Source organism: Saccopteryx bilineata, chromosome 2 (genome assembly GCF_036850765.1).
Source record: "Saccopteryx bilineata isolate mSacBil1 chromosome 2, mSacBil1_pri_phased_curated, whole genome shotgun sequence".
Taxonomy (NCBI): Eukaryota; Metazoa; Chordata; class Mammalia; order Chiroptera; family Emballonuridae; genus Saccopteryx; species Saccopteryx bilineata.
In genome coordinates, this window is record NC_089491.1 from 307,892,566 (window position 1) to 307,911,987 (window position 19,422).

The following is a 19,422-nucleotide window of genomic DNA, read 5'->3' on the forward strand; positions in this document are numbered from 1 at the left end:
GTGAATCCAGTGGCATGTGCTCCCTTGCAGAAGGGCAGGGGACAGGAGGAGATTACAGGAGCAATTCTGGAGTTAGAAAAGGTAGAGTTGTTCAGCCAGTGCACAGTCCTGGCAGCTCCCCATGTGGCCTGTGCACAAGCCAGATGAAACTTGGTGGTTGGCTATAGGTTCAGGGAATTAAATAAAGTTGTTCTTTCCTCTGTCGCTGACCGGAGGTATTGGCTGAGTTGTGATCTGGGAGCATACCATTTTGTGGCAGGCTTGGCAGATGCCTTTTTCTCCACTGGCATAGCTGTGGAGAGCCCAGATCAATTTGCCTTCATGTGGGAGAAGCAACAATGGACTTTTATAGTATTACCATAGGGCTATCTGCTCAGTCCTACCCTGTGCCATGGGCTAGTAGCTGCTGACCTAGCTAAGTGAAACCAGCCAGGGGCAGGTTACATGTACCATTATATTGATGATATCATGTTAACCAGTGACTATCTTCCAGCATTAGAGCCATCAGTTCCCACCCTGCTGTCTCATTTGAAAACTAATGGACTCTTGAAGCTGTGATTGCAGCAGGAGGAAGGTACGAGCTCCCTTGCTAGATGGACATGCTGCTTATGAACGTCTGGTGCTGGCAAATACCCTGGTGGACTGGGCCCACACGTTCGTGAATGTGGCCAGTCAATCTGCCTGCTGGGTGTACACCCAGTTCTCTGTGACTTTGTCCAGCAGCTTTCCCTGGAAGATCAAACCTGCTGACAATCAAGACTGTACGTGGCTTTGGACCTGGACTAGGCATGACCCTAGTCTTGTGTGGAGTGACACCTGGAGAAGTGTGGGGCACCTTTAAGGCTTGCCACCACTGCATGAGGTGTACTTCCTGGTAGTAGTATCCACTGGCGATACAATGGTCCCTCGACTATCACGGGGGTTAGTTTCCAGAACCCCCTGCAATAGGTGAAAACTTGCAAAGTAGCAACCTTATATTTATTTTATTATTTATATATTTTAAGGCTTTATAAACCCTCCACACACTCTTATAAATCTTTCCCACACTATTATTAACCTTTCCCACACTCTTATAACACTTCTTATGCTCTTAAACACTTTCTACACTCTTCCTTCTACATCATATCAAGAGAAGAAGTCTCAAAACCTAGTATCTTCTTGATAATCTACATAATTTTAACATAAAATTCTATATGGGTACTCACCAGTGAATACACTACAACTTGAATAATGAAGATGATGATGAATTAGCTGTGCACAACTGAGGACGTTGAAGGTGGTGACGATGAGATTAATGTATTGCACTGCCAAGAAAAGTATTACAGCTCTTCTGAAGACGCCACTTCATCAGGTGCTCGTCAGGTGGTGCAGTATCTTTGCCCTCATCTGTAACTTCTTTTATATTGTTTTCAATTTTCAGGCTAGGCAATGCTTATTTTACTGCAAAAATAATTAAAATAATAAATATATAAAAATACCTATATACCGCAAAATCCTGTGATATAGTGAAAAATTCGCAGAAGCAAAGTTAGATATATACAATTTAAAAATCCACGATACAGTGAGACCACAATATGGTGAAGGACAACTGTACTCACTCCCCAAGGAGACAGAATAGGGACCCAAACACAGGTGACTGTTTTAGCACTGCATACTGCAAGGGCTTTTAATATAACTTGTAAGGCCCTAGCACCACTCAGTGATGAAGTATACAAAGTGAGAAAGGTTGTCTTACACAACAGAATGGCATAGATATTCTACCTGCACCGTAGGTGACACATGTGCCATGATAGACTCAGAATTTGTGTTTGTATCCCAGATGAGCAACATAATGTCAGCAAGGCCTTGCATGCTCTGGCAAAAGAACCCCGGAAGGTGGAACGTCTCACTGGAGATTCCCTCCAAGAATGGTGGGTGTCCCTAACATCAGGATGGCACACCACCTTTTTTGTTATTGTTGGAATAGCTTGCTCTCTGTTAGTTTTTCACTACAGTCTCTATTGCTGTTGTGGCATCTCGACGCAAAGCACCTCACTCCTCACACAGAGACCCTCACGGACAATGCCTATTGCATAATTGTGAGGCAAGCAACCCTAGAGGTAAAGTGTAGGAAAAATGATTCAAGTTAGGCTTGCTCATTTGTTTTTTGGCTACATAGCCATAACACCTGAGGTAACTAAGGACACAAGACCTCATACACTGCCTTAATGTAAGCACCTTATATAATCAAGGACACGGTTTTGGGCCAAAAGCACTTTTGTCTAGGCAACTCATAAGAGTCTGAAGGCATTTGCCCAGAGAGTGTCTCTGAGACAGAAGTGGTTTCTCCTTGTTTGTTCTCACTCATCACCACGAGAAGTAGCTCCTTCCCCTGCCTGGTCTCTCACACACCCTGCGAGACTAAATAAATGGGAATGAAACACCGTCCTCTGCCTCTGTATGTATTCTTTGGTCTGACTGAATCCAGCGTGAACCTGCAGGGCCTCAATGTCCTACATTATATCTCCTGACTCAGGTCTTGAGCTATTTGGCTCTTTGCTCATCTACAAAGGACACTTTTCTTTCTGAAATTCAGTTCATCAAGAATTTTTTTGCATTCACCATTCATTGCATATTCTATAGAAAAGTACGATTTTTTATTTCAGTTTTCTAACTGTGACCTGGAACAGATCTTTCATATCCTTCTACATCATATCAAGAGAAGAAGTTCCAAAAACCTAGTATCTCCTTGATAAAAATACACTAATTGTCTAGCTGTATAAGGCTGAAAGACAGAGATAGGATACTGGTCTAGGCTCAACAGGAGATAAATTTTTGAGTAAGTCACCAATCTAAGATTTCTAAAGACATAGACATGAGACAAGCAAGAGTTTCCATAGCAAGGGAAGAAGGAACAATCCTACAGAGAAAGAGGAAAGAAAATACAAAGTCAGGCTTTCAACAGCTCTTAGCAACTCTATATTCTTTTTATTTTACTTCTCTGTGTAATGATATGTAATAATGTGTTTTTTTCACATGTGGTAATTACATATTTTAAGAAGATATGCTTGCTAAAAAATATGAAAGTAATATGGTTTAATCTTGTGAAATGAAATAATTTACTTGGGAAATTTACTTTTCATTTTTAATCCTTCCTTGGTCTTGAACAGCTGTCTAGTTCACTATATCTACATAAAGGCACTCAACTATGCTATACTGAACAAGTATATATGGAGAATGATGAGCAGGATTGTACAGTGAATGGGTTTAGAGGCTCAGGTTGCACAGAAATAAGTTAACTGGCTGAGGACTCCTCTCATTGGAAAATGAGTTAGCTCACACTTCCTTTCTTAAACGCAGCTATAAAAAGCAAGAAAATTCAAGTGAAACTGGATATCCTCTAGAAGAATGCCATTCTTGGCACAGTTGATTATACCCTGTAAGAAGATGGCTCTGCGCTACTTATGGATCTTGCTACTTTACCTGCAAACCTGTGAGTTCTGACCCCTGCTGATTCCCTTCTAGTTATCTATTAAGTTTGAGAAATTGCCCTTAAGGAAGACATTGAAATGCCCTTTTGATCTTTTTTAAAACAAACACCCTGGGTCTCAAAAGGAATCCAACTAGTAGAGGAGCGACTAAAGATCCAAACCTAACTGGTGTTCAGCTTTAGAGTTTGAATTTCTAGCTTCTGTCTATATCCAGTCTCCAAAGAGCTGAGACAAACCTTTCTGATCAGGAGAGTCTGCTCTGGTAGACCTGCCCAAAAAGCCCAGAAAAAAAATAATAATCCAAAGTTTTGAATAAATTAAAAACAATTTTGGGGGGGAGGCATTTTAATGTTATATAGTTTTGACAGAGATATGTCCTTCCCAACTTTATTCAATTGCTCTATCAGATTAGAGTGGCGTATGACTATAATTAGTAAAACCTTTATCTCTAGATACTCCCTTTATTTTCAAAACACATTCAGAGATATTATTCTGCTTCTATCTTCCAAAAACTCTGTAAAATAAATGGGAAGAGGTTATTATTTCGATTTACAAATACCTTACATTAAAAAAATGAGGAACTTGAACTAAAAACTGTTTTCCTTACTTATGCTTAACAGTAAACTATAAAGGACAGATAAATATTTGTTAGTTTAGAGAAAACTATGTAACACTAGCATAGTTCTGGCTGTGTTTTGTCATTGCATTTATTACTTAATTAAATATAAACATTTACTTTGTTTATATAAAAATTGACTCTGGCATTTTAAGTCTTGTTTATTTTGTCTTTCACCAGCTCTAAAAATGCACTATCAAATTCTTGACATGAGTTAGACTATAGAGAATCTAGTGAGTGAGGATTCCCTGAAAAGATAGGGTGGGGAAAACGGCTGTGTTAGGTTTGCACAGTGGTTTCCCAGCTGCAAGCACTTTGCACAATTAATGCATGAGCATGTAGCAGAAGGCCAAGTGTGTGTCCTATGAAAAACTATGGTGCTTTCCCTTGGGGGCGATTCTTCCAGACCACTCTCCTGCCACTGCAACGTGTGGTTCCCAGATTCCCTCAGCCACCACCTTGAGGGGCAGTATTTCTGATCCCTTGCCCTCCACTGGGAAAAGCAGGTTTTCCTTTGTTTATTCACTCACCTGTCTCTATAAGCCTCCAATAAATGGGTGTGGCCCGATGCTTTCCGGCTTCGCAGTTACTATACCATCTGCCCAAGTTCAATGCAAACCTGCCTGGCCTCAACCACCAGCATTACAGGCAGAAGAAATGCACTGTGGTCTCTCTGGTTCCCTTGGCCATTTTAAAATTGTGGCTCTAATTTGAGCTTCATGGAAATTGCAACTACTAAGCAAGCCAAGTTTTTAGAGCATACACTAGTAACCCTTACTGGCAGGTATAAAATGCAAGTACAGGGGTAAAGAGTTGGATAGCACTTAAGTGGAAATCTAGGGATGTCCCTAGTCTTCCAGAGAAGGGTAATATCACTTGATTTGCAAAGCATTCTAAAAATTGTATTCTCATGTGACCCATACTAAAACCATTGAAATAGGAGATAGATGTTATTTTGAAAAAAAAATCATAAACTAAGATTCAGGTTAAACAATTTACCTGAAGTTTCACAACCTAAAGCTGGTAGAGCTGAAAATAGATGTTAGTTCTTCAAATCCTAAGGCTATAGCTCTTTCTGCTCCATACTTTCTGAGCTCATCACTAATTAAGTTTTTTAATCCTTGATGCTCTTCAAAGGGTCAACATAGGGTAAGATAGAAGGCAGCTGTGTGATACATTTGCCTCATCTACTGAACCTGAAATCAAGTTGTCAAATCAGCTAGTAGTGAGTCTTTCATCCATTAGCTTTGTGACTTTGGGAAAGTTATAGACTTGAACTGTTATTTTGACTTCAAAATGGGTAAATTTTTTTTATTCCAGCAGTTGAAAATTAGTACAATAGGATTGTTTTGAGCATCAAAATGATAATTTATATATATTACCTTACTATAGTAAGTGCTTAACAAATATTAGCTAATGCTTTCACACTCGCTTTCTCATGGTATTAGGAAGCACTAGGGCTTTATTTCCCTGAGATCCTGGAAAGACTTCTTTGTTTGGGCTAATTATAGGCAGGAGAAAAGGTGGTGGAGGTGTGAGTGCAGGTCTAGGCTGTTGAGATTCTGGAAAAACCAGGAGTGAGGTATTAATTTTGTCCAGGACCCATGAAATCAAGGGTGGAGGACTTGTTTCCAAAGAAATGAAACCAGAAGTACTTTCATATACCATTTGCCTTTGCTGAACTGATCTATTTGCTGCTTTAAAGTTGTTCAGCAAAATAATTTTTTAATTTAAAAACTTTTTAAATATTTAAAAATTAAATATTTACATAGAAATAAATATAAATAAAATTTTAAAAACTAAAAAAAAAAAACACGTTATTTCACAAGCATTTTCTGAGTGCAAAAATATACCCTAAATTCTTCCTGCTGCTGTTCCTGTCTAACATTGGGCTATGAATCTACTGATTTATTTCACACACTTTCCTGGAACTCCAGAGTATCTGAAGCAGCTGAGAAGCAGTGGAAAAGGGAAGTTTAAGATCCCCATTTTCCCTAGAAATTACTAAAATAAGAAGTCTTAGTGTATGAACTCATGACTCTTCCATGTTGGAAATTTTTCCTCTAAGAACCAAGACTTGCCCTGGCCGGTTGGCTCAGTGGTAGAGCATTGGCCTGGTATATAGATGTTCCAGATTCGATTCCCAGTCAAGGCACATAGAAGAAGCAATCATCTGCTTCTCCCCCTCCCCCTCTGCCTTTGCTCTCTTCCTCTCTTTCTCTTCCCCTCCCACAGCCATGGCTCAATTGATTTGAACGCATCAGTTTCCGGCACTGAGGTTGGCTTTGTGAGCCTCCGCCTAAGGCACTAAAAATAGCTCAGTTAGGAGCATGGCCCCAGATGGGCAGAACAACAGCCCACGGGGTTGCTGGGTTGATCCCAGTCAGGGCGCATGCAGGAGTCTGTCTATCTACCCTCCTTTTGCTTGAGAAAGAAGAAGAAGAAGAAGAAGAAGAAGAAGAAGAAGAAGAAGAAGAAGAAGAAGAAGAAGAAGAAGAAGAAGAAAAAAAAAAAGACTCATAGTCTTGTGTTCTGATCTCAACTTTCTCATCATGACTTGTAAACCCTGTGACTCTGTCCCTCCAAATATCCTACCAGCAACCCACCTTCTAGGGTAAAAGACAGGAGAGTCCACCACTTTTGCTCCATGTCCATTTCTCTATATATGTTTTCTTTTATGCAGTTTTAATTTTTCCTTTTCTCTACACCTGTTTGTTTCAGTTTCTTAAACCCCTCCCCCTTGCTCCCTGCTCCTATCTGTCACCAATAGTAGTAATAACTATTTATGGAGCAATTACTACACAGATGGCATTACTCTAAGTAGTCTACATTTACCCTATAAGATGAGTACTATTAACATCTCAGATTTATAGGTGAAAGCATTGAGACACAGAATTCTGGAGATCATTTAGCCAAAAAGTGGAGAAAGTAGCATTTGACCTCCAATGTCTTTAGACTTAACCACTGAGCATACTGCCTTTACCCACTTTGATGCTGAAATGGAATATAATATTGTCCCTACTATTGATTGTTACCACATTTTGGGATTTGTTAGTGAAGAGTGGTGATTTATTCCTAGCAATACAGGCTTATTCAGGGAAAGACTGGGCCTGTTTCTACACCCATCTGTAGAGGAGGGTGGGCAGGTCTTTGCCAATAATAAAAGTGTACGCAGGCCAACAAGGCAGATATCTAAGAAAAGTGTTGTATTTAGACATGGTTCAAGCACCAGTCACATAAATATGATTTGAGTTGACTTGAATTTGCTTCTTAAAAACAAACAAGACTTCAATATCAACAAGGTCTTGATGTCCTGTTGAATGTAAGTCACAGTCAAGGGGCATTCTAGCAGAGGTGAGAGGACCCATCTGGATATCTATCTGCTCATGGATAAGTAGGCCCTAACCATTATCCTATGGGTTAAAAGCAGTTTTTTTGTGTGCCTGGAGAAGAGTCCTGGCCAGAACCATTTGCCACTAGTCCAAAGTCCTTCAAGGTAAAGATAAAAACTCTGTTTTAGAAAGAGATTTGAACAGACCACTACCATAGACACTCAGAAAAGGCTCAAAGGCAGAAGCCCAGTTACAGAAATGGAAACGTATATCCTTTCTAGGGACAGCTAAATATCAGCTCAAAAAAATCCAGTTTTCAAATAGAGGTAAGGAAGCTGCATCCTTGTGATAACACAGGACTCCAGGAGGAGGAAGTAGAGATCCACTGCATCAGCCTGATGGGCTGAAAGAGCCTGGAGATCAATATGGTGACTAACAAAGCAGCCAGAGTGCATTCACAACAAAAATCAGTCCCCGGGAACTCAGTCTACTCAAGTATTTTCTGAGCCAGACCTTTTTTGTTTTGAACTACAGAGGAGTATGGATCTGCAAGTTTGGGGGTAACTAGGCTCATCTGTGTGGAATCTGGAAAAGAAAGAAGTATGAGCAATCAGTTGGGGGACTAATATTGGTAGAGCTTGTACCCATATTTTCTTTGCTATACTCAATTTTTGATGGTATGCTAAGAGAGGGGAGTGGATAAAACAGTGCTTCTCCATGAACTTATCTCTGTTTTGAGAATTTGTTTGTGTGTTCGTTTGTTTTGAAGAAGTGATTCAAGTCAACCCAAATCTCAATAAAGATGATATAAAGTTAAAAATACAGCAGAATATACTGTTGTATGGAAGTGATAGTTTTATTTTCTTAAAATCTCATGACCAAGCATTTTCCAGCCTCATGGAGAATGACACAAAACTAACTGTTCAATCCTATGGTTTCTTTTTTTTCTCTACTTCCCTTCACTCAGTATGGCCGGTAATAACCAACCGTCTTTTGAGTGCCACAGAGTACAACTATCTCTAAATTGCTCTTCCAGACCTGCAATATTCATGGTGATTAACTGCTATTTATTCATCTATGAGGCAGTAGATCAGAGAAGAGGGGAAAGTTAGCTAGTGCCAGAGAGATAGAGAGAGACACACAGAAAAAGATAGATAGAGGAGAGAGAGAGAGAGAGACAGAGAGAGAGAGAGAAACAAAAAATGCTTATTTGAAGGTTCCTTTTTAAAAAAGGAAGGGTGCTAGGTCACTGTTAAGCAACCATACACCCTTCCTCATTTCCACTCTGATTAATGTTTACTTCTAACATCTCCCAATGCAACTCTTCCTTGTAAGTATTATTTTAACCTCTGTAACAATGCTTTTTTGTTTTCTATTTTAAAAATGCCTAATACATGCCAGGTACTTTTCTAACAGGTTTGCAAATATTAGCTTATTTAACTTCAATAATTCTTCTATGAGTGTTTCTATTAGCTTCATTTTAAAGCTGGTAAAACTGAGGCACAGAGAAATTGCTACTTTTCACAAGGTCTTATTGCTAGTACCTGCCAGAGGCATGTTCAAACTCTGGGCAGTCTGGCTCTTTCTCACTAAGTGGTAGTGTCTCACATGGGGGCAGACAGAAAGTGCTCCTCATGGCAAGACCCTTTTGGGGTCTCTAGATTCATCTTCCTTAGTATGCATACTTGAGAGTACTCTCATTTCATTTAATCCTCATAACTCCTCAACTGGCAGGGCATATATTTTTTATTTCATTTACCAACTAGAACCCTGACAGTTAGCATGTAAATGGCTTATTCATGTCATTTAGCTAGTTGGCAACAGAGCCTTAACTAAAGCATGGTTTTTGATCCTTAGTTCAGGACACTTTACTAACCACCCTGTGAAGTGCTGTCCTGTGGATTTATTGGAATGGAAAGAAGTTACAGTTAGCCAACTACTTCTTCTTATTCACTAGTTCATACCCAGAACCTTCCACAGCAAGACAAAGGGACCAGTGAGGAGTTCTCTCTTGCCCTCATTCTTTTTCTTGCTTTGAGTTTTCCTATCTTGCTTTTTATTACTAGGAAAAGATAATTATTCATTCTCTCAACAGACATTTTATAATCACCAAGTGCTAGGGAAATAGTAGTGATCAAAACAGTCTCTGCATTTATGGTAATTATATTGTGGAGGAAGTGGGGGCTGGGGAAGACAATAGATATGTGCACACAGTGCTTTTATAGTGATAATTGCAGTGAAGAAAAATAATGCAAGGCGAGGCAGTAGAGTGTTAGGAGGGAATTGGGGCTTTAAATATGGTGATCAGAAAAAGCTCTCTCTCTGATAAGATGATGTTGGAGCAGAGTTTCATAGAGACGGAGTGCTGTGGAGTGTTGTTGTAGAAAAGGAGGTCAGCAAGCACAATAACTCTCAGGCAACAGCAAGTGTGTCTGGCTGTTTGAAGAAGGAGGAAACCAGTGTGGTTGGAGTGGGGGAGGGAGGGAGAGAAGGGTAGGAAATGAAGAGGGAGAAGGAGGGGCCAGGATAAGTAGGGCTTAGAACAGTGTAGTCAACCTGGTCCCTACTGCCCACTAGTGGGCGTTCCAGCTTTCATGGTGGGTGGTAGTGGAGCAACCAAAGTACAAATAAAAAGATAGATTTAACTATAGTAAGTTGTTTTATAAAGATTTATTCTGCCAAACTTAGCAAAAATCTGACATAAAGTACTTGGTAAGTAATTATTATTATATGCTTTAATTTGCTGTAACTCTTCTTTATAAATTTTATAAAGTTACTTCCCTACTTTATAAATCACCATTACTGTGGAACCGGTGGGCGGTTAGAAAATTGTACTACTAACAGAGATACAAAAGTGGGCGGTAGGTATAACAAGGTTGACTCTCCCTGGCTTAGAAGATGATAGTGGAATATGACAGATTGGGGATGCCCTTCAACCACCAAGTGTACATCATCTTTGTTTTTAATAGAATCTAAGGTAAACTATGAAGTTTTAGGTCTAAATGCCCTCTTCATTGTCATAAATATCTTGTTTCAAAAATCTCTTTGGATTCCATACCACACTTTTTTAGTAAATTTCTCTTATTAAGCTCTGAAGAATTTCCTTCTAGCCAATTAAAATCCTCCTATCCCATCCTGTCTAACCTAGAATAGTTTCTAGTATTTTTCAAATACTTTTCTTTTTCTCATAATCTCTTTTGCCTTCTTTGCTACTCCTTTATCATGAACTGTACATTTGTAAAGTCCACCCATACACATGGGGTCATCCAGGCAAACAGGAGTTACCACCTAAAACACAGAAAGGTGTATTAGGCTGGGAAGACGCCCAGCTTTTCTCCCATGAGGGGAAGGTCACCTCCCGTAAACAGCCTGTCTATAATGCCCTCTGTCCAAGCTGGCGTTATCCTTCCCCTCAAGTTCCCTCTCACCATAACCACCTCAGGGCCACAATGAATGCATTTTTCCATTTAAACCCACACTCCAAGGTTCCAACTTTTCTTGACTTTGCCTTTCCTTGAGAAGTACTGTCTTTCTCCCACCTTCCCCTTCCCCTATGTGGTCTAGCATATGACAATCCAGAAACCACACTTGCTGGGGGATGTTATAAAGGTGGCTCGCCTCTTCACTGGACTCCTAAGGCTGCTCAGCAATCTTTTTATCCCATTAATCAATATTGTGTAGACCCTCAGGGTATTCCTTATAGTGGCATTTGCTCAAATTTTTAAATTTTTTTTCAAAATTGTTTTTATTCATCAAAATAATAACAGCAACTACCATTTATATGTGTCAGGCATTGTGCTAAGTGCTTTATCTTTATAAGTGCATTTAATAATTATCCACAGTTTAAAGGTAAGGAGTCTGAGGATCAGAAATTTTAATAATTCTCAGGATGACACAGCTAGGTTCAAATACAGCAAGATTAAAAACCAGAGCCCCTGATCTTTTTACTTCCAAGCTAGTCCTATACTTGCCTCTTTACTCTACCAGACAGTCTCACCTTTTTTATATATAAATAAATTTTTATTAATTTTAATGGGGTGACATCAATAAATCAGGGTACATATATTCAAATAAAACATGTCCAGGTTATCTTGTCCTTCATTATGTTGCATACCCATCACCCAAAGTCAGATTGTCCTCCGTCACCTTCTATCTAGTTTTCTATGTGGCCCTCCCCCTCCCTTTCCCTCTCCTTCCTTTCCTCTCCCCCCCACCCCCGCAACCACCACACTCTTGTCCATGTTTCTTAGTCTCATTTTTATGTCCCACCAATGTATGGAATCATGCAGTTCTTGTTTTTTTCTGATTTACTTAGTTCACTCCATATAATGTTATCAAGATCCCACCATTTTGTTGTAAATGATCCGATGTCATCATTTCTTATGGCTGAGTAGCATACCATAGTGCAGAGATCTCAAACTCGTGGCCCGCGGGCCACATGCTGCCCACGGGCCACATGCTGCCCACCGAACAATTTTTTGCGGCCCGCAGACTAATCCACAAACTACAGTTTCTGGTCATTTTGTGACACTGAAAAGTGTTGCGTAACAGTTGCCTTTTGTAGACCTAGTGCGGCCCGCCGAACGGCTGTGATCTTGCTCTGCGGCCCACATGCTGAGTTGAGTTTGAGACCCCTGCCCTAGTGTATATGTGCCACATCTTCTTTATCCAGTCTTCTATTTTTTTTTACAGTGATTAAAGCCTTTAAGAAAACTCTTGGCCAATACAACAACAATCCATAAAAGAGTAGTGTCCTTAACATGTTCACCAAATCCAAGTTGGCACCAACACCATTCCATATTCCTGCAAATGCAACCCAACCCCAGTTCAGTCCGTTAGGAGCTGTCACAAGGAGCAGGAGTCCAGGAAAAGTGCACATCCAGAAAAAGTCCACATGGCACTGGAATTGTTGTCACAATTCTATACTTTACAGCTCATGTCCAAGTCCCAATGACCGCTGCTTCTAACTGGTAATGATTCAGGTCAGGCTCACCTCTTATATTACTGAAGAGATGAAGGTCATCAACATGACTGTCTTCTATTTTACCCACTCTGCTCCAGAATGTCTACTATGCATCAAGTACCTTCTATCTGCACTCACAGCAATCTGTGAGGCAAGCATTATTATATCCCATCTTTCGGTAAAGTAAAATAAGGGCCTCAGGAAATGTCAGGGACTGAACCTGGCTCAAACCTGTGTTCCCTTAACCTTATCAAGAGGTCTTTCTTCTATCCCTATCCACAATACCACCTCAATATACCTTTATCCTTTCACTCATCCTTTCCATTTCCTCTTTCACTCCTGATAAAGGTATGGCTCTCCTTTGATTGAAAACCATATCCCTTCCATCTTTAGTTTCATGACAAACACTAGTGGCCTTTGTTTCCTGCACTGTATGGGTTGGGGGATTTGAAGGCAAGATCCCTGGACTCAAGTCATTTACAGAGCATAGACATATGGATTCAGGACTACCACACAATTGGGCAAGTACTATGAGAGAGAAACAGAGAGCTGAAGAGTCCGTGAATAAGAGCACGTGACCTAAATCAAGGTGAACGGGAGAAATCTCTATCTGTTCTCCCTCCCTATCAACCCTTCTCCACCAATCTCTTCTATTTAGAACATAATCAAATAAATCAGTTTTACCTGATCTTCTTGCAACGGTTCAATTTTACCGCCTTTCTTCACTATCAAGTTTCTTTTCTTTCTTACCGCCTATTTTTTCCTCGCTCCTGCATTTAAATCACCCTTCTTACACTTTATTATTAAAGTCCATTAATAATCTTGTAAAGAACAAGTCTAGGGACCATTTTTATCCTTAATCCCAATTAAACACTGAATCATTAGAAACCAGTGACAACCCCATTTTTAAGACTCTTTTCCCTATTCTTTCATGCTACTTTCCCCTATTGGTGCCTCTCTTCCCACTTGGACTATTCAGTTTTGGGGTGTTTTTTTTTACAGTGCCTCTTCTATAACTGTGAGAACTTTTCACAAGGCTCAGCCTTGAAGTTCATACTCTTTCTAAAGGACCCTCCTCTCCTTCAATCATTTGCTCTCTGTGGGTAATCCTTAAACCACTGGAATTTCAGTTTGATAGAAGAGTGACAGAGACTCAATAAAAATTTGGTTAAAGAAAAAAGAAGTTTATTTCTTGTTCATATAAAAAAAAAGTCCAGCATTTGCAGTTCCATTGGTAGAATAATTCACAAGGTCATCAGGGACCCACACTTTTCAGTCTTCCTGCTTCCTATTCTCAGTACTTGGCTTCATCATCTTGATCCAAAATGTCTGTCTGAGATCCAGCTGTCTGGCATTCAGCCTGCAAGAAGCAAGAAAGAGATGAAGAAAGCAAAGTGCCTTCTTTTTTAAAGACATAGTAATATACAACAACACCACTTTCATCCCATTGACCTGAACTTAGTCATATAACCAAAATTAGCTAGCAGAATCTGGGCACCATAATCACTAGTCAGTAACAGCAATCCTGTTACTTTGAATGAAGCTCAGAGAGAACACATGTTAGAAAGCAACTAGAAGATTCTACAACAGTCTCCCAAACAATGCTTTAAGCCCATTCTCTCAATTTCCATTCTCCCAGCTTCTTACTTAGATGGTCTACCACCATCTCTAATTCTATATTTGTAACACTAGAATTGTTTTTGCTACTTTTGCCTTCCTTCCAAAATAAACTAAATTGGTTTTCCACTGACATAAAGTAGGCACTCAAAATATATTGTTGAACAACTGAATTTTATTAGATGCTTCCTTATCTCTTGCCTTTCTTTGTTCTCTGTCAAATTTAGCCTTTTCTTCCTATTCCCATTATAATCCCCTGGTAATGCCCAGATGACCACTGTAGTGTCTTAAATGGTCTCTCAAGCCCAGCTATTTTTTCTTATTTTTTCTATATTACTATAACCCTAAAATATCATTTTAATTTTTATTCTCAGAAACTTTAATAAAGGTGTAAACCTCAAACTCAGGCTGTCCCAAATCTAAACCGCATCTCTTTATATCTCTAGCCTTATATCTCTCTACTGTTATTCCACTCTGTACTTATTTAAACCGCATTACAGTGGTTCCTCACCATATTGCAGTTCACTTTTCACGGTCTCACTGTATCACAGATTTTTAAATTGTATATATCTAATTTTGTATCATGGATTTTTCGCTATATCGAGGGATTTTACAATATACAGGTATTTTATATAGTTATTATTTTAATTATTTTTGCAGTAAAATCAGCAAAATAAGCGTTGGAAAGATTAATAACAGTGTGGGGAGGGTTTATCAAGCCTTAAAATATATATATAAATAATAAAATAAATATAAGGCTGCTACTTCACAGATTTTCACCTATCATGGGGGTTCTAGAACCTAACCCCCACGATAGACAAGGGACCACTGTACATATTCTCCTGCTTCTAAACTTTTATTCAGGACCCAAAAACCCAAGACACTCATTTTTTCCCTTTTTAACCAGTAAAATTCTAGCCAGTAAAAATTGTACTTGCTCTTTAAGGTCTCCCTCAAATTTTACTTTCTTTGTTAAGTTTTCTCTAACTTCTATAGCTCAGTGATCTCTCCTTTCTTTGAATTCCTACTGCAATTACTATCTCTACCATTCATTTGAATTTATACTTTACTACCTCATATTGCAAAGTAGGATTATGTAAATGTGTGTGTGTGTGTGTGTGTGTGTGTGTGTGTGTGTGTGTGTGTATTATTTTCCTGATGAGAAATGAAATTTGTGGACAAGTCCTTCCGGGGGTGAGGACGATGGAGATGCAAAGACCCAACTCCGTGGACCAGGTTCAGTGACACAGATCCACTTTATTCAGGAAGTAAGCAAGCTTATATAGATGGGTTCAGCCTATAGCATGTTACAATGTGTTCCTCAAAGCCAATGGCTGAAAAGATCAGGGAACTGTGTGGTTGGCGCTAAGTCACTTCCTTAAAGCAGGCAAGCTCCCTTCCTGGGTATGCCCAGGAGGGTTCTGAGAGCTGGAGTATTCTCACAGCATTGCATCAGCCACAGCTGCTAGGAATGTGCTCTGCGCTCCACCCACACCTCCCCCTTCTCTTTTAATTAAGGCCAACTGGACTTGATGAATGACAGCTTGCTGTTGTTGTAGCTTCTGAATGCTATGCATTATGCAACGGAACCCTAGTAGAACTAAAACAACTATAATACCTATTATACTATATGCTAATAGATTAGCTGGATTAAACAATGAGGCAAGCTTCTGTAATGTTTGACTAGTTAGGAAATAGAACGGAGGTTTTAAACAGGGGATTCCTCCTAGGGGTCGGGATGTCATTTCCCTCCCATTGTGTTACAGATACCTCCTAGGTGCCATTAAACACAGTTCCATTTTGATTGTAAAAAAAATGGACGTCGGTCCATGCACACCCCCTTCCCACAAAGGTCCCAGCATCCAAACAATGGCTTGCTGTGGGCTGCATACTGCATTTGGTTGCATTCCATCTCTCAGCTTCTGATGCCAAACTCCAAGGTTGATGGTCTGCGCATCCGGGCCAGAGGCAATGCAACAGTCTTTCCAGGGAATTCCTTCTCTTGGGAGTGTACAGGAATGGGCAAAGAGGCAACCCTGGGAAGGCAAGGTTAGCGGGGCGGGCCCAGCTGTTGGTAGCTAGGGGGAGGAGGGATTGTAGGCCAAGTACTGAGCCTTGGTTGGTAGTACCATTTTCAGCAAAGTCCCCTGTAGTATGATTTCAAAGGAGGACCCACCCCTCTAAGGGAATGGTGTTATTAAACTTAAGTAGCATTGGGTCACTGAGGTTACCCCATATAGTGTCATTCCACTGTTGGGATTCCTGGCCACTATTGTCACAAGGGATACTAAGGCAGCAGTTACTGAAACATACTGCTAGAAACCGTGGTCTATTAAATTCAACAGGCATAATTATGCCAGGGTGGAGAAAAGCAGCCAAATGTGGGGGTCCACCATGTCAGGGAGTCAGTGGTCACTATAGCACACACAAGCAAGAACAGAGCACCAGGGCCTGGGGGCCCATCAGGGGCCATTCTCTGGGCCCACCCCACCAAAGCCTCCACATCTCCCCAGGTGATGGGGCGTGCATGCCAGCCACGAGGTCTTCTTCTGGAGCACTGAGGACCTCCTCCCCTCAGGCATAGTCATTGTGGAGGAGGCCAGGGCTGTGGCTTTGGATGGGTGAAGACTGAACTATTCAGTGGGTGCCCAAGAAATCCTGTCAAGTAGGTTGGGGGGTTCCTGGGATCCAAATTGGCTGAAAAACACAAGCATAACCTCTCCCTTGTGTTAGAAGAGGGTGTGATCCCCGCCACTGTGCCATGGCTCGGTCCTTCCAGCATCATTTCAGAGAAAGGGGCAGGGGAGAGAGAGATATATAGAAAAATAGACAAGACAGACAGAAAGAAAAAAGACACATGGGGGCGTATAGGCTGGCCCGTGAGTCTGCAGCAGGAACACGTGTTGGAGTTAAAGCTGGGGTAGAAAATGGCATCTGAGAGGCTGGGGTGGGGCACTGAGCCCCAGCAGGGAATGCAGAAGTAGCGACTTCCACTTCTTTGGGTGGCGGAGCTGATGGCACAGTTAGCAATTTGGCTGGTTTCATTTCTGCACGCTCAGCCGCAATTTTGTCAAACTCGGAGGCTAAACTACTTTCCTTCTCAGTGGAGGGGGGTGAATAGGAATGTAGGGGCTCCTCAGAGAAAGAGGCAGCCTGTAATATCTTTGGCACTGGCAGAGGGTCCCCAGCAGAAGCACTGGTCAGGCAGGCATGTATCGCTAGCAGGGCAGGAATGAGGCCAAGAGGAAAGGTTTGTCCCCCATGTACTTTGGCCGAACAGATGCTCTGGAAAGCTTGGGCCCAAGTATTGGGGTCCCAAAGAGGTGCATCCCGGAGCCAAGGGTTGAAACCTGAGAGGATTTTCCACTAAGTACAAAGAAACTTTTCACTAACTTTAACTCACCTACTCTGCAATAGGGCGTTCAGGGCTCAAGCCAGCAGGGCTCAAGAGTGGGGGAGAAGGTTTCCCATTGCAGAGGGTCACTCACCCATCCCTTGGATGCTGGTTAGGTCCCTGCCCCACGTTGGGCACCAGTTGTGGACAAGTCGTGCCAGGGGGTGAGGACGATGGAGACACAAAGACCCGACTCCAGGGACCAGGTTCAGTGACGCAGATCCACTTTATTCAGGAAGTAATCAAGCTTATATAGATAAGTTCAGCCAATAGGATGTTACAGCATGTTCCTCAAAGCCAATGGCTGAAAAGATCAGAGAGCTGTGTGGTTGGCGCTAAGTCACTCCCTTAAAGCGGGTGAGCTCCCTTCCTGGGTATGCCCAGGAGGGTTCTGGGAGCTGGAGTATTCTCACCGCATTGCATCAGCTGCTAGGAATGCGCTCTGTGCTCCACCCACAAAATTCCTGAAAAAGTCAGGGAAACTGTCTTGGCCATAGACTTGATAGTGAATTTCATGTAAGTCAAGACATTTTTGTGTCACAAGTTCTCTCTGAATTTGGGTTTTCCTAAGATCCCCTCTAACACTAATATAGTGTTTAAGTCCCATCAGCACCTAGAAAAATAAATATTAGGGCTCATTAATACAAACATTCTTTTTTAAAAACCTAAAGTTTTTAAGAGAAAAATAAAGTTCACCAAGTAAAGTGGTACCTAAAACTATCTCCCAGGGCTTCACTTGAATTTGGCCTCAATATGGCTCTTTAAACATTCTTCCGTTTGGCTCTAGTGTCACCAAGGCCATCATTGGGATAAACTAGGGAAGCTTTAAAGGGCATTTATCAAGTATGAAGATGATAAAAAAGAAGACTATGAGGATGAGTTTCCCTCCTCATATTATCATTATTAACCTTGGAAATAAGTAACATGTATTTTGCCTTGAAAGTTTATGAAGCATTTCCTCTCTTATTATATGATCACTAAATAAGTAGGACAATTTTTATAGCTACTATTTCCATTCTATGAATGAAGAAACTGAGAGACTCAGAAAGGTTTTGTAATTATATATTATATTAAGGTTGCTCAGCTCGTAAGTACCAGCACCTACATCTCAGCCTCCCTACCTTTCCACTACATGCTATAGTTTTGCAACTGCCTCTCTCACATCACAGCTGAATATTTGAAAATGGCAGAATCTTTGTTTGATGCCTGTACAAACCTTACACCATTTCTCAGCAAGCCCAGTGTTCTCATCAACACCAGCAGCACAAATAGCAACAGGATTTCCCCCATTTTCTTCTATCGGCCACCTTCTCTACCTCATTATCCTTTGATACCCAACATCACTTCCTGAATGACTTGCTATGGAAGATAAGACATAATTGCAAAAACAGAATCACATTATCAACCATTTTGTGGCTTCACAACTGCTCTAATACTAAGAATGTCTCCACCTTAGCAAACTGCCTACACACTTCCTGGCGTTTGATGAGAGAACCCATCAAAATTATGAGTCTATGGCAGCCGTACCTCATCCATCTCTCACACCTGACCTGAATGCAAACAACAAAATGGCTATTAAGTAATAGAGGCCTGACTTAAAAAAAAAAAAGTGTTAAAACAGATGTGGGAGATATGGCACCAGGAACAGCTGTGTAATTTGCAGAACCCAGTACAACATAAAAATGTAGGGCTCCTTGTTCAAATAATATAAAGAATTTCAAGGAGGCACAGCATCATTATGCCAAGTTCAAGGTCCTTCTGAGCTCAAGATTCTGTGCAACTGTGCAAGTCATATACTCATATCTGGACATCCAAAGATTCAGGCTGGGACACTTGACATGCCCCTCTACCAGACTTCATAAGCTCAGTGGAACAGTTTCTCTGGAAATAATTAATGTTCAAGAGAATGGAATTTGGTAAACTAACTCCTGCTGCTGAAGGCAACGTTAGTGTCTCCTCTGTCCCCCAATGGTGTGTTTCGTGGGCTGTTACCACACATCACATTGCATTGTTTTTCACTTATATACATG

At 40.8% G+C, this 19,422-nt stretch overlaps 1 protein-coding gene across 5 annotated transcripts in view; it reads left to right on the top strand.

Annotated features, from left to right (window-relative positions):
- The first annotated feature begins 3,351 nt into the window (after positions 1–3,351).
- Positions 3,352–19,422, top strand: part of CD84 (CD84 molecule) — a 31,240-nt gene continuing 15,169 nt past the window's right edge. For all 5 annotated transcript variants that reach the window (XR_010729396.1, XM_066261655.1, XM_066261656.1 and 2 more), the window contains exon 1: positions 3,352–3,472. Coding sequence is in view for 4 of the 5 variants with exons in the window: in XM_066261655.1 (XP_066117752.1) it covers positions 3,388–3,472 (85 nt within the window). In the remaining variant the exon portion in view is untranslated. The remainder of the gene's footprint in view (positions 3,473–19,422) is intronic.